The 22,007-nt window shown below is 38.9% G+C and overlaps 1 protein-coding gene and 1 pseudogene across 1 annotated transcript in view; both read left to right on the top strand.

Moving 5' to 3' along the window:
- Positions 1-22,007, top strand: part of PMFBP1 (polyamine modulated factor 1 binding protein 1) — a 44,202-nt gene that overhangs the window by 4,759 nt on the left and 17,436 nt on the right. Inside the window, exons 2-6 of the mRNA XM_064581569.1 lie at positions 151-306; positions 9,130-9,372; positions 12,350-12,571; positions 17,962-18,132; positions 19,138-19,248. Coding sequence (XP_064437639.1) covers positions 151-306; positions 9,130-9,372; positions 12,350-12,571; positions 17,962-18,132; positions 19,138-19,248 — 903 coding nt within the window. The remainder of the gene's footprint in view (positions 1-150; positions 307-9,129; positions 9,373-12,349; positions 12,572-17,961; positions 18,133-19,137; positions 19,249-22,007) is intronic.
- On the top strand, positions 2,318-3,029 carry LOC123855947 (glutathione S-transferase Mu 3-like; annotated as a pseudogene).

Genomic DNA, 22,007 nt, shown 5'->3' with positions numbered 1-22,007 from the left:
GTAAATGTTATACTGGATGAGTAATAACAGCTAAGAGTTGATGGACAAATTTCCAGCAAATTTAAAGTCTCTGTCAACCAGTTAAGTGAACGAAAGTAAGCATTTTCTTGATAGTTTATAATTGATGCTTTTGTTTTTCTGACTGCCTAGGCGGGGGAGAGAGACAGAGAAGTGAGCAGCCTGAACAACAAGCTCTTGAGCCTGCAAGTTGACATCAAAAATCTGCACGATGTCTGCAAGAGACAGGGGAAGACCTTGCAGGAGAATCAGCTCTGCGTGGAGGAGGCGATGATGAGCGGCAACCACGTAAGGGACTCAGCAGCTGCTACCCACCTCTGCTCCTTCAACTTCCACCTCTGTTCCCTTGGGGAGGAACAGTAATAGAAAATTCTTCCACTAGTCATTCAAGAGCATTTATTGAGCAGGCAATGAGAGAGAATTAAACACACGTACCCTATAACACACACACACACGAAAACCCGTCATCCCTGCCCTCAGGATTTTTCCATTTAGCTGTCTCCAAGGTCATCTACATTTTAGGCCCTGTCTTTTCCTTATCTGGCCTTTCACACCTGGATTTGCAGCACCTGAGGCCCATTGCCCTGAAAAGACCAAATCATAGTTATATAAGGAGAGTAGCATCTCCTAATGGATTTTAGACGAACTTCTAAGTCAACCATGAAAATAACAACTGTCCCACTTGCTCAGAGGTGTCACTGCTCATCAGTGCAGCAGGTGATCTTTGTTGCCCTGTTGGCAGCTCTCTGCCTACAAGCTTTCCTTCTGGATGCAGGAACCCAATCACTGGACAAGCTCAAATGGGGAATGGCTAATGCCCCCAAAAGCAGCCCTCTGCCAATGACTGACAGCGAGGTGGTTATATAACCTCTCATTCTTGCTCCTCAGCCATAGAATCCTGCAGGCATGCCCTTTGCTCTATCCTGGCATTCCTCAACAGGATCCTGCACCAGATGCCCACCGTGGGAACTAGCTTGATAACACGTCTTTCTGCAGTTCCCTTCCTTTCCTTGTCTCATTTCTCCACCAGCCTACCTGAGTTTCCTGAGATCACTTCCCACATAAACTCCTGCTTGACACTCCGTCACTTATCCAGAGGTGCCAGCCAAGACAGTCAGTAACCCTTGTCCTGAGCATGTATAAACAATGGCATTGATCATCTTCTCCTGGCCTGATCATCTTTTTTGAACTAATACTTACCTGTAGGCTAGGCAGTTCATCAGCTGAGGCAACTTCATTTCAGCCTGAGGTTTTCTCTCTGTGGAAACTCTAGTGCTAGGGTCTTTAAACCATTCTCTAAATGTATCCCCATAAGCAGCTGGGAAATATTTTCCCATAGCTCTCTCAAAACTTGGCGTTTGCAAGAATGCCTTACTTGCAGTCTTCGTTTCCTTTTCGGGACTTGAGGCCTTGGCAAATATGAAGCAGGAACCGGTTGCACAGACCTGTCGCCAGACCCCCAAGTTAGCCTCAGCTTCTGTGTAAGACTCCACTGTCTTCCACATTTGTGATCAAGGATCTGGTCTCTCTTAATTGTGTCTGTTAGAGTTCTTCCAGGACTTACACTTCCCCATAGAAACCACAGATTGGTTTTCTGCAATGCCCTAAAAATGCTACCAACAAAGCAATTCCACCTTATCTTACTGAGTGTTATTGTCATTTCCCCAGGAGGTCACAAACATGGAAAAATTCATTGGTTTTCCTAAATGGATCTCAGGAAGAATATTATCATAATTTACTTCTTTCTAAATATTAACATTTTAGGATATTCTCACCATTGCTGTCCAAGTTTATTTATTCCCCCTGTCAGGGAAAGCCATGTGGCTTATAAAGGTACCTAGCAACTTGGAGGAAGAAAGGGATTAAATCGCATTTTATTATTCTAATTGCCCAGAAGAAGAAGGTCTAACAGCTTGAAATAAGCTTTAAAACAGGCTCTTTTTTTCCTAGCACTTAGTGCAGAATTTAAATTGCAGACTACGCATACAAATACACAGTTAGATGTAGACTTACACTCACCCACTCAGAAAATCCCTGCAAAAACTGCCCTCTACAAGGAAATGTAATATGGGAACAGAGGGGAAACCTGAGACTTTCTGAAATTTTTGACTAATATCTAACAAGGATCTGGAGAAATGAGCCAGAGGTCATAGTTCAGAACTACAGTTAGGAGAGAAAATTAAAATACTACATCAGATATTATGTGTAAGTACAGGGATGGCAGGCGAGGGGTGGGTAACCTTGTAAATCAAGAATATGTTATTCTCCGAGTCCTGGAAGGCCCGGAAGCAACATCACCATGTCATTGTCCAAGTCGACCATGCTTCTGGGTTACTGGGATATTCGCAGGCTGGCGCACGCCATCCGCATGCTCCTAGAGTTCACCAATACATCCTATGAGGAGAAAGAGTACACGTGCGGGGAAGTTCCCAACTATGATAGAAGCCAATGGCTGGGTGTGAAATTCAAGGTCGACCTGGACTTCCCTAACCTGCCCTACCTCATGGATGATAAGAACAAGATCACCCAGAGCAATGCTATCTTGCAAGCACAATATGTGTGGCGAGACTAAAGAAGAAAAGATTCAAGTGGACATCATGGAGAACCAAATAATGGATTTCCGAATGCAGCTGATATGACTGTGCTATAGCCCTGACCTTGACAAACTGAAGCCTCAGTACTTGGAACAGTTTCCTGGACAACTGAAACAGTTCTCCTTATTCCTGGGGAAATTCTCATGGTTTGCAGGAGAAAAGCTCACCTTTGTGGATTTCCTCACCTATGATGTCTTAGATCAGAACCGTGTGTTTGAGCCCAAGTGCCTGGATGAATTTCCAAATCTGAAGGCTTTCATGTGCTGTTTTGAGGCTTTGGAGAAGATCGCTAACTACATGCAGTCTGACTGCTTCCTGAAGATGCCCATCAACAACAAGATGGCCCAGTGGGGAAACGAGAATATGCTGAGCAGGAGGTGGACTTGCACTGCTTGTTTTATTCCATCCTGTCCCTAGGGGGCATGTACTCTCTCTTCTCCGTTCTTTTCAATAAATAGCATTTAGATTAAAAAACGAAAGAAAGAAAGAAAGAAAGAAAGAAAGAAAGAAAGAAAGAAAGAAAGAAAGAAAGAAAGAAAGAAAGAAAGAAAGAAAGAAAGAAAGAAAGAAAGAAAGAAGAAAGAAAGGAAGAAAGGAAGAATGAAAGAATATGTTATGTTCCAAAACCCAGGAACAGACATAGGACGAGAGCAAAGCAAATGAGGCACTAGGGTGCAACATTTACAGGGTACTCAGTCCTCATGTGCCCGCTCTGCGCTTGCCCCACCCTGAGACAGAATTCCTCCTTAAAATTTGCACCTCACTTGCCTCACTGTAGTCCTGACCCTGCCCAGGAACCAAAAGAGTGCCTCTACTAAAGTGAAAGGAGAAAAGAACAACAGAGCTATCATAATAAAAGGATGATCAAATTAGAAAAGGAAGGGTCTCTCTGAGCAATTGCCCAGACCCCTTTGGCCCTGATAGTGGCATGGGGAGAATGCCCTGATATTTAGTACAGACCAGATTGTCAAACTCATCTTTGAAGTGGATGAAGGACACTATTCTTAGCATAAAACTATGTAAAGAAGTGTGATTTCTGAAGATAAAAGTAACTAGTCAAGTATGGGTTAATACATCCTTGATGGAAATTATGACACAGAAATATCACTTTGAGTCATTGGGAATGAAACAAAAATTTTAAGTGGAACTGCTAAATGCAATGTGGGATCTGGGATTGGATCCTAGAACAGAAAAAAACAAACAAACATTAATGGAAAAACTGATAAAATACAAATGAAGATGTAGGTTAGGTAATAGTAACCTACCAATGTTAATTTCCTAGTGGGACAAATATACCACAATTATGTAAAATGTTAATCTTAGGGAAAGATGGGTGAAGAGTATATGGAAACTCTATATACTACTGCAATTTTTCTGTAAATCTAAAATTATTCCAAAATAAAGAGGTTTCTTTTTTTCTTTAAAGGGACTCTCTGATAAGCAGAGGTCACAGACGAGAAAAATGTCTACGCCATGAAGATGTAACCAAAAGAAATGCATGTCACTTAACACCCAGTTCTACACTCTACCAAAACAAGAAATGTACTTTGTAGAGGATATAAAAAGTAACTGATAGACCTATCTAGTGATAAAAGGCTAAACCAGGGTTACAGGGAAAATATCTCACTTAACACCTCAAAGATAGGGAAAGAAGTTCATGACGATGACTGGGGAAAAATGAGACTTTCAGTTCATAAATGAAAGGGAAAAAGCAGCAGGGATCCAGTTACCAGAGCAATGCCAACCTGAGACAGAAGAGAGTTAGTGCAAACTAGAATAGGGAATAAAATGGTTAAAAAGTATTTTTGAAAAGCCGGCTTTAGGCAAATCAGCAGGACCTGATGACATACTTTGAAGAGTACTTAAGGAATTGTCAGGTGTTATTACATAGCTGCTAGTGATTATTTTTGAGAACTCAAGAGGATAAAGAAAGTCCCTGTAGACTGAAAAAGGGTAAATGAAGTGCTCATCTTTTTAAAAAGGGAAAAGGGACAATCCTGGTAATTATAGACCTGTCAGCTTAACTTCAATATCTGGGAAAATATAGAACTTAACATCAATCAATTAGCATCAACTTGAAAAGCACAAAGTATTGGGTAGAAACCAAAGTGACTTCTCAAAAGGCAAATCATGCCAGGCCAATTAATTCCCTTCTGTGATCAAGTAGCCACATAGGCAAGGAAAGAGCAATAGCTATAATCTCTTTGACCATAAGTAGGGCTGAAAAATTGATTAAATATGGGAACAGGTTCCTACTGGTGGCCAGTGCTCTCCATTTTTTGAGAGAGCTGAGGCCTGGATAGAAATCTATCTGAGAAACATGGTGGACCAGACAACCTCCAGAATCATGTCCAACTGTGGATGGTCACTCTAAGAACTAATCTCACTTCCGGAAGATTACTTCCAACTTTCTCATTTTCTCCAAATCTCAGTTTAAAGGCCAAAGCAGAATCTAATAAAATGTCTGTCTTCACTAGAAAGAAAACTTTAAAAAAGAAAGACAAAGAAGCAAATAGGAAATGTATTGACGCCTTTATCACTCTGCTCTCTGGCACATATATGAGTGAAATGTAGGCTTAATCCATAGCATGTCATTTTCTATTCATTTAGAATTAAGAAAAATAATCTTTTGAATACTTAAGGATAAATAAGTAGAAATTTAATAGGTCTCAAATAAGTCTAGGCATTTCTCCAAGACTTTGAAACTTGATTCCTCTAAACCCATAGGTATCTATAGTGTACAAATGTTTAAAATTCTCATCCAAGGAAACTCAAGTTTCTCTGCATATATGAGCAGTTCTTGGATATTTGTAACCAGACAAACTTGGTCAGGTGCTATGTTTGCCCTGTACTGGAAGATTTGGATGAACTCACATCATCTGATTGGTCTATCATGTTACCTCAAACCAGAATTAAACCCAAAACATTCAACATGACCTCTGGGGAAGAGATGTTACTAACAGTTCACCAGTATCACTGACAGGTTGCTAAGCTTTATACACACAGGAAAAGACATGTATCTTTTAAGCCAAAGAACGATTATGAACATACCCTAAGAATAGATGATGTACCACATACTAGAAGGGGAAGCCCTAAAGAAATGGTTTGGCTTAAAAAAAAAAAAAAAGGCACTTCTTTCATTCTTTTGTATAATGAAAACAGGGACATGAAAATAAGGTGAAGCTAAGAAAGAATGAAAAATAAAGAGACCACAGTTAGTTTTCAGCTGAGTCAGTTTAATTGTCAGAGATCAAGTCAACTTCAACAAAGCCAAGAAAAACAGAATTTGGGCACAGTTTGATAAGGATTCTGCTTCACTAAAATAAGTCCCTGAATTAACCCTACCCCACGATGTTCACTCCTTTGCTTTAGTTCTAACCACATTAGGTATTTATTCTTGACCATGTCTTTTTCCTAGTAGCTTCCCACCGCCCAGCTTACCTATGTAGTCAGAACTCTTGGGCTGTTGAGAACATCCCCCTGTATTTGTATGTGTGCATGAGCACCCACACACATGCCACTCCCAAGTCCCTTCATGGATGGGTTGTGAGAATAGCAACATTCTTATCTTGAAAAGAATGAGAACACTTAACTAGAAACATTTAATATAAATGTTGGCAATTACAGCCGCACAGAGTACATACAAAATTCAGCATTGTTAGGCTTAAGAAAGAAGTATCATTAACTTCCCTCCAGCCACATACGCCAGATCTTCAGGCCAAGAGTTCAGCTTCTCTTTGCCTAGGATTTCTTGCTGGTGACCATAGTGGTCCGTTTTAAGTCTTCTCATTGAGAATGAGCTGACATAATCAGCTGTTGTCTTTCTGGTTCTGAGCTGGGCTGAGCCTCCCTTATCTTACCTGAGCCACCCCCACTCACTCTCACTAGAGAAGATTTTCCCTCTTTTCAGTCCCAGCTCTCACAGCATTACTCTAATTAAAATTCCATCTTCAATTACTCAGACCAAAACCTTGGAGTCATCCTGCCTTGGATGACCATCATTTCCCACCATCCCACATCCCATCTAACACAGCCGCCAATCCCATGAGATCCACTTTTAAAATATATCCATGACCCGGCCATTTCTCTCAACTTCCAACTTGGTCCATGCCCCCAGCCCTTCTTGCCTGGATTCTTGCAGCAACCTCCTTGCTGGTCTCTCTGCTTTCATCTTTGCCCACCTACAGTTGATTTTCAGTAGAACAGCCAGTGTGTCCTTTGTAACAGCTAAAGGACATCATTTCACTTGTCTGTTCAGTAACCTCCAGTGTCCTTTTATCTCACTGAAAGGGAAAGTTAAGGTCTTTAGAATGGCCTACATGGCCCTAAGGGAGCTCACCTCCCTTTCCTTTCTCACCTCATCTGGTACCACTCTCCCCTTTACTCTCTCTGCTCCAGCCAGAACAAAGTGGTTCCTCAGACACCACTGGGCACTTCCCACCTCCAGGCCCTAGCACTTGCTATTATCTCTCCCTGGAGTGTTCCTGCTGTACAGAGTGTCTTCTGTGTCTTCAAACTCCATGAAAATACTTAAATCAATATTACAGCTGCCTCCATGCAAGCATTCCTCATCTCTCTCCCCTGCTTTACTCTCCTCCATAGCGCTTTTTCCTTTTAATACACTACATAATTTACTTATTTAACTTGCTGCCTCCCACCTCCCCATAGATGCAAACTGCATGAAGGCAGGGATTCTGTCTGTTTTATACACTTCTATATCCCCATTACCTACTACAGTGCTTGACACACAGTAGGTGCACCGTGATGTTTGCTAAACAAATTAATTAAAGGAAAATATCACATCCATAAATGGCTACTATGCTAATGCTCATAGCAGCAATATTTATGATAGCCAAAAACTGAAACAGTCCAAATGTCCATCAACTGGTGAACAGATAAACAAAATATGATATATTCAAACTATTCAGCAATAAAAAAGAATAAAATACTGATTCTTGCTGTAGCTTGGATGAACCTTAAAACATTATGCTAAGTTAAAGAAGCCAGACACAAAAGATGACGTATTATACAATTTCATTTATATGAAATGTCTGGAAAGGGCAAACCCCTAGAGGCAGAAAGCAGATTAGTGATTGCCTGGAGCTGGGGTAGGAACAAGAGTGACAAATGGGTGAGAGGGAATTTTTTTGAGGCAATGGAAATGTTGTAAAACTGGATTCTAATAATGGTTGCACAACTCCATAAATTTTCTACAAATCATTGAACTATATACTTACAGTGGTTAAATTTTATGATATACAAAGTATACCTCAATAGAACTGTAAAAAAAAGTTAATTTTTAGAAAGTTTGAAAGTACTCTGTTAATGAGGCCAAGGCCACAAGCTCAAATTTTGGGGAACCAGTGAGATTACCTATTCTCTATTTAATTTCCTACTTTCCTTTGATACCTAACTGTGTATAAACCTTTAGTCTAGGTCCTATAGAAGTGGGCATGGCCCCTGCTCTCCAGGGGTTTATAATCTAATTAGAAGATAAGATACACAGAGGTCACTGCAATGCAAAGCAGAATGTGAAATGCCATATTAAAGACATGCCAATAAATATAGTATTGGTGCAAAGATGGCTTTGCAGGGAAAACAGGAAGAAGAGCAAAAATTGGACAGGATTTTAAAGAATAAGTAAGAGGATAATAAGCAGAGAAGGGAATTAAGGAATGCCCATGGGCCACCCTCTTCATCCACATGTCATCAGGGATGTTAGGCAAGAAAATACAGAAACTTCAGTGCAAAGACCTCACCTATACTGAAATAAACAACTCAGGGATGTATCCTACCAGCAGCATACCTGATACAAAGTAGGTGCTCAACATGTTTATTGAATGAATGAATGAAAATATAGGATGGGTCTAGCAGCATTTCAAGTTGATTGTGGATTGGCAGGAAGAGATCTCTCTCTCTCTCTCTCACACACACACACACACACACACACACACATTCAGCATCTACAAGGTCACATCTTCCTTCCGGAGGAGACAACAGAGTCAATGCCCAGATATGCCTGAATCATCTCTGCCTCCCATTTCCCAGCCCTCCAGAAAGCTGTTTCCCTAAGAGCACACCCAAGAGTTTATCCTTTTATCTAAGTGTAAATCAAGTTTAGTCCAAGAACTCTGACCAGAAATCCATTGTGTTCTAGATCAATTGGGTTATCTTTAATTGTGAAGCCAAAAAAAATCATATTATTGTGTGTATCTTTATATAACTTCCTAGGTCCTTTAGGTGTATGTTTTTTCTTCTGGCCTAAATAATATGAAGGGTAGATCTAACTAGTAGGAAAGAACTAGGATTTTTTTGTTCTTTCAAATCCTCCTTACAGGATGAAAATACAAAATGATGTTTCACTGTAGATAGAGTGACATATTTACTAAGTGCCCTGTGGATAAAAGGATGGATAGGTGGATGTCAATGGTTGAACAAATGAAAAAAAATCAAAGAACGAATGCATACTTAGTGACAACCTAAAGGTTTTTTTCCATATATTCTATCTCAATTGCAGAATAAGAAACAAGCATTAGCATTCGAGGAGTCACGTTTGGAGTTTGAGCCCAGTAAACAGTGCCATCTGAGACAACTCCAACAACTCAAGAAAAAATTGCTAGCCCTTCAGCAAGAACTGGAGTTTCGCACTGAGGAGTTGCAGACTTCTTACTGTTCCCTCCTGCAGTATCAGTCTGTCCTAGAGAAGCAGACTTCTGACCTGGTTCTTCTCCACCATCACTGCAAACTGAAAGAAGATGAGGTATTGATACACTAACTATGGAAATGTCTCATATGCCCATGTACCTACAGAAATCAGGCCACACCTACTAGAAAGCAGACACTGGCCTTACAGAGGAGAGCTTCTCAACATCTTGAGCAGGTTTTATCAACTTTCCCTCTTTAATTCTTAATCTTTTTGAAGCTGAACAGAGGGAACTAAAGAGAATAGCATAATTGGGTGAGAGCTCCAGTATCAATATATGTGGGACATGTGATGTTTGTGTCTGTATGTGTGTGGTATGCATATAGGTCCATCATCTCCATCCTATTATCATTGCAATTTAAATGCAAAAGACTCTAGGTCTCTGAGGGTTATAAAAAAAAAAGGTATAAAGTCCATTAAATGAAGCATTTTTAGAAAAATCAGATTTTGATAATATAAAAATTCCTAGCACTTGGATAGCTGGTAAGATAACCAGACATTGAGTCTCAGTCGATCTTTGAGAATACGAGATCAGTCATTTTTTTCAGGCTGGAGTTTTAGATCATATAGACTTAGGTATATTTTGGACATTCATTGCCATCCGTGTCCCAAGATAGTGCTATTTTTAAACCAAAAAGAGCATCCTTGTGGAATCCCGAGTAAATTCCAAAGACCAAACTATAGAATTTTAAACCAGTTGAGCAGTGGTAGGGCTAGCAGCAGTGAAACTGTGGGTTCTAAGTAATGAGACAGACAGCCTCCCCTGGCATTTTCTCCCTTGGCCTTTAGAGATAAAATTCCAAGGACTGTCTAGGATGGTGCTGTTGCTTAAGGACGAATTCCAGGAGCTTTATGAGGACTTAGAGGACTGTAGAATTTTTTTAAAGGGATATTATGAGAATTTGCTGAATAGGATTGGGAGGGAAAGAAACCGAGAAAGGCTATCCTACAAAGTATAATTGAGGACTAAGCCTGTGAACACAAACCATAGTTTAATAAAACTAAAGCAGGGCTGTGTTAAAACCGGCCAGTTCCTAAACAAGAGTCCAGCCTGGATAGAGCAACCCTGAATTAGTTGGGATTGTGTTTGGCTGCATGTAACAGAAAACCCCAAGGTCATAGTGACTTTGGATAGTTTATTTCTCTGACATAGAGGAAGGCTGGAGATAGGTGGTCTAGGATGTTAAGGGAACTGCATGTGTCATCAGGTACCTAGGGTCCTATCTTTTGGGTCCACCACCATCAGCTCAAAACTTCCATTTTCTAGATTCCCAAGGTGGCTGCTAGAGCTCCAACCATCACATCCTTGTTCCAAACAATCAGGTTGGGGGCAGGGAAGGAGGTGAGGGGAAAATGACACACTCTGCTCTTTTAAGGACACTTTCTAGAAGCCCCACACAACACTTTCATTTATGTATCATTGGCCAGAGTTAGTCACGTGGCTACAGCTAGTTCCTAGGAAGCCAAGGAAATGTATTTCAGTGACATGCACTGCTGTCCCAAATAAAGTAAAGGCTCAACTACTAAGGAGAAGGGGGAGAATTGCAGTGGGTTCTGGTAACTAACAGTCACTGAAAATGATCTCAAGATGGGAAAACATTGGAAAAAATTACTCTAGGCATTCCGCCAAGTTTCCCCAATACTTTGTTGCACAGTAGCATCAAACTTCTGTGTAAGGTTAGGTTTCCCAACAGCAGAGCCTAAGACAAGGAGATGAATGTAAAGTAGTAATTCAAGAGGTGATCCCAGAGGGAGAGTGGAGAAGTGAGTCAAAAAAAAGACAGGAGGCCTATAAAGAAAATCAGTACTAAAATCACTGCCATGGGCCCCTGGGATTCAATCCCCCTGGAGAACTGGGGGAGGTGGTGTAGAACATGCCTCAGAGTGATCCCAGCTCACCCCCCAGGCATTGGTTGAAGGCTGCACCTGAGGGTGTTAACTCCCCCATACTTGTAACCTGCCTTGTCTTTCCTCTGCTGGAGTGGGCTCCTGAGGCCAGAGCATCCCTCAGGCAAAGAGTTGAAGATGCTTGTGGTTGGAATGGGTTTAGCCTTCAAAGGAATGGTGAGTGCCTCTGGAATGTGAGCGAGTCACTGATAGCTTCTGTTATAAACATTTGAATATAAAATATCCCTTCCCTCTTCCCCTTATCTGATCAACATCTCAAACTAAATGACCTTTTCCTAGGAGGAACTTCAAATGGCAGGCAGCAAGCATAATTAGCTTAGACCGACAGAACGAGTTCTATCCAAATTCTACACTGAACTTTGAGCCAAATGAAACCTTCCTTGATGACCCTCCTGCTCTTAACTCCTTCAAATACATGTAACTCTAGCCATACAGTTGAGCATACTCAGCTATATACAGTTATTTGCTAGTTATAAATCATATCTTCACCAAATTGTAATAGTTTGTAAACTCTTTAAGGGAGCAGCCTATGTCTTACAAGTATATATCCCCTTAGCACCCAAGACATTGTTTATGAGCACTCAATAATTATCTGTCAGTTGATCGACTAATTAATCGATTAGGAAAAGAAGCAATCTAAGTAAGAACTGTCCAAGTCCCAGAGGAACTTGAGGCTGTCCCCCCTCAATCTCTCAGGAACTTTGCTGTGTGCAGGAGGGGCTCCACATTTTCTAAATTAGATCTCTAGAGAATACCTAGAAAGGAAAGAATACTGGCATTTCAAGCCCTTAAAAAAAAAAATGGAGCTATACAGACTCATTCCCATTAATCAACTAAGAGTCCTTACTGACTTTTTACTACATGCCAGACAGAATGGAAAATAGATAATGGTCCCTGCCTTTAAGAAGCTTACCATCCAAATATGACAATCTTTTTGCTTTAATTCCTAATCATTAACATTCTGATATTATATATCATAGCTTTTAAATCTGTGCTGGGCTTATTATGTACATCTGGGTTTCTAGTGAAGACGGAAGACTCCTCTGCATGGGGTCCTTATAGCCATACCCTTTCCTCATACAGATGCTTCCATGAGTTCAGTGTGGTTTCATTCCTACACCAACAGGTGATTCTCTATGAGGAGGAAATGGGAAATCATAATGAGAACACAGGGGAGAAGCTCCATTTGGCACAAGAGCAACTTGCTTTGGCCGGGGACAAGATTGTCTCCCTAGAAAGGAGCTTAAGCCTCTACAGGGATAAATACCAGACTTCCCTAAGCAACATTGAGTTACTGGAGTGCCAAGTGAAGATGTTGGAGGGGGAGCTCAGCGGGATCGTCAGTCAGGTAGGACTCACACCTGGCCACTCAGCCCAGGAGCTCCAGCAAGTGGGCATGCTCCCAGGTGGTCCCCGGGTAACAGTCCCTGCTTTCTCTGAGGGAAACCCAAACCTTCAACCAGATGTCATTCCTTCCCTTGAATTTTGTAGCCTTCAGCTTTCAATTTTCAGCCTTCACATCTCCTTTAAGATTCCTACTTAGGAATTTTGAGGCTCCTCAATTAATATAAAATGCCAGCACTTCAAATAAGGCAAAAATCAAAATACCAAATGAGCTCTCAAATCTTCCATGTTCTCATGGGTGTCTGGCTGGGGGGCTCTTGGTCGCAGGGCTCATGCAAACCATGATTTCAGGATCTAACAGGAGGTGAAACCCATGAAAGATAACAAAGCAGAGCCAAAATGCCTAAATCTTTCTTTTTCTTTTAATTGCTTTTTTTAATTACACAAGTAATACAACAATGTAGCTCCCTAGACAGAATCACAGAGATTAAATGTGAAAGTCTGCTTTCAGCCTCCTCTACTCTACTCTCCTTCCCTTGGTAATTACTCGAATAATCTGTTGGGAATCTTCCTCAGTCTTCTGTTATACAGTTACATATATAAATGGTTAGGGTTTTCTTTTTACATAAAGGGGTCATTTTATAAATGTGGTTCTACACCTTGCTTTTTAAATGTATATCTTGACAATTTCTTTTAGTAACTACCTTGTATTCTATGGTATGACTATACCATCTACTGACCTATTTTGTCTATTACAAACAAGCTGTAATGGACATCCTTATTCCTATGGGATAATTTCCTGAAGTGGGATTGCTGGGTCAAGGAATATGCTTATTTTTAATGTTAAAGGATACTTCTAAATTGAATGCCAGAAAGATTCTACCAGTTTACACTTCTACCAACAATAATTAAGGGAACTTACTTCCCCAAACTCACATGGTATGTTTTCAGCTTTTTAAGTGTGCTAAACTGATGCAGGGGGGAAAAAAAAAAACAAGTTTTCTCATTACAGTTTTCATTTCCTTTATTTCAAACAGTTGTGAGTTGGGTTCCCCCAGGAAGCAGACTCTGAGACAGATTGGCATGCAATACATTATTTTAGAGAGAGCCCTTGGTATCAACACCTGTAAAAGGAAGGAGAAGGAAGCAGGTTTGAGCAGAGGGAGAAGTTGAGCTGTGATGCAGCCCCAACAAAGGCCTCAGCCAAACTTGTGGGAGCTCTGGGGCTGGATGGACATACAAAGGGGCCCCAAATTAGGGAGAAGCGAGCTGGCCTTTTACCTCCATGTTGATCAGTTATGGATGTGAGCTGCCCCTAGGGAGAGGCATGACTTGGAGCCAAGCAGTTTTCTTCAGCCCAGGCAATCCCCAGAAAAGGCTGACAGCTGAGGGCTGTCTCAGCGCAGCACTCCCAGCAGCTGGGGGAGTAAGTCCCTCATTGCTGAAGGGGGCACATCACAGTGCCCACCACGCTAACAAAGTATTGAGCACTGTTCATGAGTGTATCAGTCATGTGGATTTCTTTTTGATGAATTTCTTGTTTAAATCTTTAACCTGTTTTTTATTGGGTATTTAGTCTTTTTATTACAGGTAATAATGTTTTACTACATATGTTACAGATATCTTCTCCCACTTTGTAACTTTTCATTTTACTTTATTAATGATATTTGTTACCATACATAATTTTTTTTACTTTTTATGGAGTTGAATCTTGCAGTCCTCCTTTATAGATTCTACGTTTTCTTTCTCTCTTTTTTTTTAAGATTTATTTATGTATTAGAGAGAGAGAGAGCAGGAGAGGGGCAACGGGAGAGGGAGAGAATTCCAGACAGACTCCCCACCAAGCACGGAGCCCAATGGCTTGATCTCACGACCCCAAGATCATGACCCAAGCCAAAATCAAGAGTCAGATACCCAACCGACTGAGCCACCCGGGCACCCTTAGGTTTTATTTCTTGCTTAGGAAGACCTTTTCTACCCCCAATATTATAAAAGTTTACCTCATTTTTTTAGCACTTTTATATTTTTGTATTTCAGTTTTTATCTTTAGTCAATCTGGAATTGATATGGATGGATAGATTAGATAGATAGATAGATAGATAGATAGATAGATAGATAGATAGATAGATAGATAGATAGATAATGTAACCTACATATATATGTAGATATATAGCTATAGATACACATAATTACAAAAGGGGTCTCCAGCTGTCCCAGCTCTATTTGTTGAACACTTTCCCCACTGATTTGAATTGCCAGCTCAGTATATATGCTGATCCTTGTGTACACATGGCTCTTTCTCAACTCTGTTCTTCTGATCTATTTGCCAGTTTTTGCACCAAGATCACAGTTTTATAGTGACTTTAACTGATATGTTTTGATAGCTCCTTCAGAGCAGGTCCTCCTTCCCTGTTCTTGACTTCCAAATATTTCTTGTCCATTTTTGTGCATCTTCTCTTGGTAAAATTGAGATTTATGTTCACTTACTTTCAAATTATATATTAATTGGGGGGAAATTAGCATATTCTATGGGACATAGCATGCTTCTACTTTTATTTAAGTTTTCTTATGCACCCTTCAATAAGATTTTATACTTTTCTTTATAGATTTTACATATTTCTTGCTAAGTTTATTCCTAGCTGTATTACAGTTATTGATTTTGTAAATGAGATCTTTTATACATTTAATTTTATTAACTATTACTGATGTATAGGATGTTCCGTCACCTTATTAAACTCTCTGACCAGATTTTCAGTGGACTGCTTGGTATTTCTAAATTGCTTTCCTTTTCAACATTAATACAACTTATTTTCCATCTTACTGCATTGACCAGGACCCCCCAGAACAATGTAGAATTATAATATCCTTGCCTTCCTTCTCATTTTAAAGGAAATGTTTCTAGTATTTCACTATTAAGTATAATGTTTATTCTTGGCTGTTTGTTAATACTCTCTTTCAAGTTGAAGGTGTGACTGTCTATATGTAGTTTATCGAGAATTTTTGTCAGGATTGAATGTTGAACTTTATCAGGTGTTTTTGTTAGCAGCTATCAAGGTTATCATAGAGGTTTTTTTCTTTAATGAAGTGAATTGCATTAATAGATTTTCATTTATTGGACAATCTCTATGTTCCTGAAATAAACCTTACTTGATCATGATATATTATTATTTTATTTTATTTATTATTTTGCTTTATTTTAATAATAATATATCATTATATTACAATAAATGCTATACTAAATTTCTTAAAGTTTTATTTTTTGTATCTATTTTCAGAAATGAGATTAGTTTGGTCACTCAAATTCTTGTTCTCTCATCTCATATTAGTGTCTGGATTATGCTACCTTAATATAAATGAGTTGAAAGGTTTTTATTTCTCTTTTAATCTCTGGAACTGTTTATATAACATATAAAATATGCATTTCTTTAAGATTACAAATAAAACCAACTTTTAATCATTACTTAAGCAGTATACTCCACCTCTTCTAAATTCTTGGACTTGTTAATTCTTTCAGAAACAATGGTGAATGGTTAGATTTCTCAGTATTCACATGTCTGAACAAGATTGTCTTCATTCCTAATTGCTAGTTTTGCTGGGTATACAAACTTTCAGAAACACCTTCCTTTAAGTCTTTGAAGTTATTGCTGCATCATCTCGTACCATCCAGTATTAAAGAGGAATTGTTAGATTTTGGTGTTTCTCATTTTTTGTAAGTCATCAGTTTTATCTCTTTGATTTCTAGAGGATTTTAGACTCAAGGTTTCTTAGTTTTTTTTCATTAAGCCTCTCAACATTAACTGACCCTTTTCATCTGAAGATTATAATTTCCTCAATCCAGGGAATTTTTCTTCTATTACTTTTAAATTAATTTCTATTTTTCATCCTGTAGTATTAAGACATTGGACCGGTAGATATCATCTTTCGTTCCTTAACTTTTCTATTGTTTTCCATTCCTTTGCCCACTTACACACTAACTTATTTATAAGAATATTATTTATGGTCAGTTTTAGATTTCTCACTGACCCATCTGCAGCTTGCTCATGGGTAGCTTTCATGCTCAGTGAACATAAACTATTTCTTTTTTTTTAATTTTATTTTATTATGTTATATTAGTCACCATACAATACATCATTAGTTTTTCATAAACTATTTCCAACTGTGCCTGAAAAAACCCAGTTAGGGAAACAAGTTTAATGGGGAAAGATCTACTCTCCAAACTGGAACTCTTTGCTCTTTTCTGGCTATCTAAATCAGTTCACTTCATTGTTAGTGCAGACCTATGTGCATGTAGTAATCTTCATGCATGATTTCAGATGACCTAGAGAAAGACATTTTTTTAAATGGTTCTAGGAAAACGGGCATACTCATGCTGATGGGAGTGCCAATTGGTATAATTTCTTGAAGGATAATTGTGTAATATCTATCAAATTTTTAAATATGTCTTATCAGTCCTACTTCATGAATTTAATCCATACATATAGCAGTATAGGTACTCAAAGACTTATGTGCAAAAATATTCATTTCAGCTTCATTTTAGAAAAAAACTTGGAAACAGCCTGTATTCCTATCAATAGGAGACTGGATAAACACAATTACAAGCAATTTAAAAGAGCTAAAAGTACATGTACTAACCTGGATAAATTTCTAAGACATCTTTTTGAGTGAAAAAAAATCTATTTTTATATTTTAAAAGGACAACATAATATTATCTGTATTCTACAGATTCCTTTATATGTATGTAAGTGTATAAAGTTCTAGAACTTTATCTATATGACAAATTGTCATCTATGGAGAACACAGCAAGTATGGGATTAGAGGTAGTATAGTCAAAGAGAAATTTAGACTTGCCTACAATGTTATAATGTTTTAGAAAGATAACATACATATATATGTATTACTTGTGCAATTTGAAATTAATTTTAAAAGAAAGGTCAGATATATATACAAGTAACAATATGGAAATTATCCTAAATAAATTGTCAAGTGAAAACATAATGTTAGAATAGTGTTTTAGAAGACTTTCATTTGTGTAGGGGAAAAAAATAAGGGGGCATATACACATGTATATATGCATATACAAAGATGCATAAAATATCCCTGGAAGGATACCCCCCAAAATTGGTAACATAGACTGTCACAGAGGAAAGGACTTGAGTCATGGAGGGTCAAGATGGAGGAAGACTAACTTTTCAGTATGTTCTCTTGTGAACTGTTTGAACTTTTTACCATGCGTATGCACTTGTTAATTTTTTCTTTTATTAAGAAAGATAAGATTCACATATGTGAACATGAACTTTCAGAATATAGACCTAAGAGATTTTCCATGCGCATGGCATTCTGAAGTTAACTCAAATAGTATGAATAAAACCAACTCATTATTTCCAAATATCCCAGGAGCCTGAGAACAAAGGTGATCATTCAAAGGTGCGTATATACACATCTTCCTGCATGATTCAAGAGCATCAGGAGACCCTGAAACGACTGTCTGAAGTCTGGCAAAAGGTGTCTGAACAGGATGATCTAATCCAGGAACTTCGAAATAAACTAGCCTGCAGTAACGCTTTGGTAAGTGACTTCTAGAATATTTTTCTGAGAGACCAAAAATAAAGCCATGAGGAAAGAAAGGAGGGAAAAATAGTCACCTAAAGTAATTTCTGTCAGCAAAATTCCTCAAATGTCTTATATATACTTACCCCCACCCTTTGTTCATATTCTCCATAGTTGCATGCCCCCAACCCACACTAAGTTTGAGATTCTAAAGAGACTTAAAATCTCTCACAACAACCTAAGTGCTCATCAATAGGGAAATGGTTGAAGAGATTTTTTTAAATGGTTAAAGAAATATCCATATTAAAAAAAAAGAAATATCCATACTGTGGAATAATACGCAGGCACGAAAAAGGATTAAGCAGATGATAAGAACTAAATGGAAGGATCGTTGTGATGTATTGTTGAGAAAAGGTTGCAAAATCCTATGTATAGTTCAATTCCACTTTTGTTTTTTAAAGTCTTTGATTATAGTATAGATGTACCTACTGTAAATTGCCTGTAGTGCACTGCCCCCTAGTAGAAATGAGAGTGGAGAGTAATTGGAGAGATTTCACTTATTTTTGATGCTTGGGTTTTGTTTGAATTATTTTCAACCAAGAACAAAAATTTCATGATTTTTAATTTTTTTTAAAGTCCATACATATCCACGCACTCCATAAAGAACTTCCTTCTTTAATTCTTGAACTTTGAATCCCGTTCTCTGATAGATTAGATGTCTTTCCATCACAGCTTCTAAAGAACCTTCTGCCTCATAAACTGAACCACACAGAGGTTCAGGAAGGAGTCCAAAATGTGGCCATGGGCAGACTCCACACAAACCACTGTCTATGCCTTACTGAACTTTGATACAAGATTGAGAACCTAATTCTTTCTCTGTTGCAAGCCCACAGGAAGTATGTGATGAATTACATAATATTACAACAAACTTAGGCTGAAAAAAGGAACACCCTGCCAAAATAGTACTAGTAATAATCACAATACATTGATCATTCAGCATAACTGACCTACACTCATTTGCAGGTTCTAGAGCGTGAAGAGGCTTTGATAAAATTACAAGCGGACTTTGCTTCCTATACAGCCACCCACAGACATCCTCCTAGTTCCTCAGAAGATTGTGAAGACATTAAAAAGGTGGGAGAACTTTTGCTTATTTGTGCCTGGGGGGGTCGAGTTGAGTTGGGTTTGATTCTGGGTTTTCTAACTTATTTTTTATTTTTACATAATATTTTTATATTTGTGTGAACTTGATTGGCCCTGCTACAAGGATACTGTATGTAATGTATGCCAAGTCCCAAGGAATATGTCTGGCAGTATTCAGTTTTAAAGCCGAATTTTGGAATTGCACCTGCTTCTTAACCCCCTCTCAACAGTATGCCCAAACAAGACACAGACTCTGGTTGGCTTGCTGGGTTCAAAAGGACCATCCAGCTTTCTAGTTTCTAGTTGGAGTTGAACCAAATTTAGGAAAGACTATTTATTCAAATTTAGTCCTTCAAAAACTCGATATTTTCAAAATTCAAAGCCATCTCAAAAACTGATTCTAATAGTGAATAAGCATTTAAACCATGTAAACAAATGGCAAGATTTGACCAACCAATAGTCAAAACTATGTTCAGTGCTATCCTAGGTGAGATCTTTTTTTAATTTTTATTTTTATTCCAGTTAGTTAACATACAGTGTTATATTAGTTTCAAGTATACAATATAATGATTCAACAATTCCATACATCACCCGGTGCTTATCATGACAAGTGCACTCCTTAATCTTCATCACCTATTTAACCCATCCCTCCACCCACCTCCCCTCTGGTAACCTTCAATTTCTTCTCTATAATTAAGAGTCTGTTTCTTGATTTGTCTCTCTTTTTTTTCCCTTTGCTCATTTGTTTTGTTTCTTAAATTCCACATATGAGTGAAATCACATGGTACTTGTCTTTCTCTAACTGACTTATTTTACTTAGCATAATGCTCTTTAGCTCTATCCACATCATTGCAAATGGTAAGATTTCATTCTTTTTGTGGCTGAATTATATTCCATTATATATATATATATATATATATATATATATATATATATCACATCTTCTTTATCCATTCATCAATTGATGGACATGTGGGCTGCTTTCATATCTTAGCTATTTGTAAATGAACCTGCAATAAACATTGAGATGCATGTTTCCCTTTGAATTCGTGTTCTTGTATTCTTTGGGTAAATAGCCAGTAGTGAGATTGCTGGCTCATAAGGTAGTTCTATGTTTAAGTTTTTGAGGAAACTCCATACTGTTTTCCACAGTGAGTGCATCAGTTTGCATTTCCTAGGTGAGATCTTAAGTCAGTCGTACCTGAACCTGAAGTCCAAGGCAAAGCTAGCCACCTGAGGCCACACTGTGGGCAGGTTTACTAATCCTGAAATAGCAGCAAAGGGGGGTGTGGCAAAGAGAGTAAACAACACATATAAGCTCTCCAAGCATCCCTTAGTGCAGGGACAGAGACTCCTCTTTCCAGGACTCTCTGATGCAGAAAGTTTGAGTGAATGAGGAATCAATATTGAATTTTGGAGTTCCTCCTTGGACGTCTGTCAATATTTATTTTAAAGGTCAATTCCATGTTATTCACGTCCTGACCTATAGCAAGATCTCATAACACTCCCATTTTTTGTCTGAAAAATGTCTTTATTTCTCCCATACTCTTTTATTTTTTGCATAGTGGCTAAAAACACGTAACATTAAATTTGCCAAGTTAATCACATTTAAGTGTACATTTCAGTCATGATATTTACACTGTTGTGCAACAGTTCTCTAGAACTTTTTCATCTTGCAAAACTGAAACTCTATATTGACTAAACACTAATGCCTCTTTACCACACCATTTTTTTAAATGATGCAGACTTCCCCAAGAAACAGCATACACTCTTCCCTGCCATTTTATGTGTCCTATCCAGTGCTTTTGTGGAACCTGGATATTCTATTAGGAATGGAACTACCCAGGTCACAATTAATACCAGAACTCAGCTGGCCTGGCATAGAGTGAGCTTTTGAGCCCCTGCAGTGCCCACACCTGGGTCATATGGTGACTTCCCTATATTTCTCCAGCTGTCCCCCTGTCTTCATGCTGCAGTCCTCCCTTACTGACAACTCTGAAATCACATAACTATCCCTTGATGCCCAGATGACTAACTGCTCCTCCTCGGCCATGTGTTCTACCCTCTCTTAGTTATAGCCATTCCCTTCTCCTTCAGAGTAGAAGCCAAAGTCCTTGCCCAAGGACTACAAGCCCCCCATGATGTGATCACCCACTAACGTCTCACCTCATGCCTCCTACTGTCTCCATCACTCACCCCTCTAACTACATGCCCCCCGCCCCATGTTCTCTCCCCAGAGTCTGGTCACTGGCTAGCTCCCCTGTGTGCAGATACCTACAGATACTACAACACTACAACATGGCTCAGTCTCTCACTTCCAGGAGGCCCCTGCTTAGAGGCACCTTCTCAGTGGGGCCAAACTCTCCATTCTGTTTCTAATGGCAACCCTCTCCCCCATACACCTCTATTCTCCTTTTGCTGTTCTCTTCTTCTATAGCACCTGTCAACTGTTAACATTTTCTACAAGTGACTACTTATGTTCTTTGTCTGTCTCACCCCACTATAAGGTCAGCTCCATGGGGTCAAGTATATGTTTCTGTGTTTCTTATTCCACTGTCGCCAGCACCTAGGACAGTGCCTGGCACATAGTATGTGTTCCATCAATGACTGTTGATTGTTGTAGGGCAGAAGGAGTGGTGGCTTTTGTGCACATTCTGTATGAGGGTGATGAGTCTGCCATATCCGTTTTTACATTGTTTTCGTTTGTTTAATTGAGATACAATTAACACACCCTAAAAGTCACTATGTAA

Source organism: Mirounga angustirostris, unplaced genomic scaffold (genome assembly GCF_029215605.1).
Source record: "Mirounga angustirostris isolate CCGP_5_RB_7025 unplaced genomic scaffold, mMirAng1.0.hap1 SCAF_16, whole genome shotgun sequence".
Lineage (NCBI taxonomy): Eukaryota > Metazoa > Chordata > Mammalia > Carnivora > Phocidae > Mirounga > Mirounga angustirostris.
Note: the sequence above shows the minus strand (reverse complement) of the source record. Positions and strands in the feature narration are given on the sequence as shown.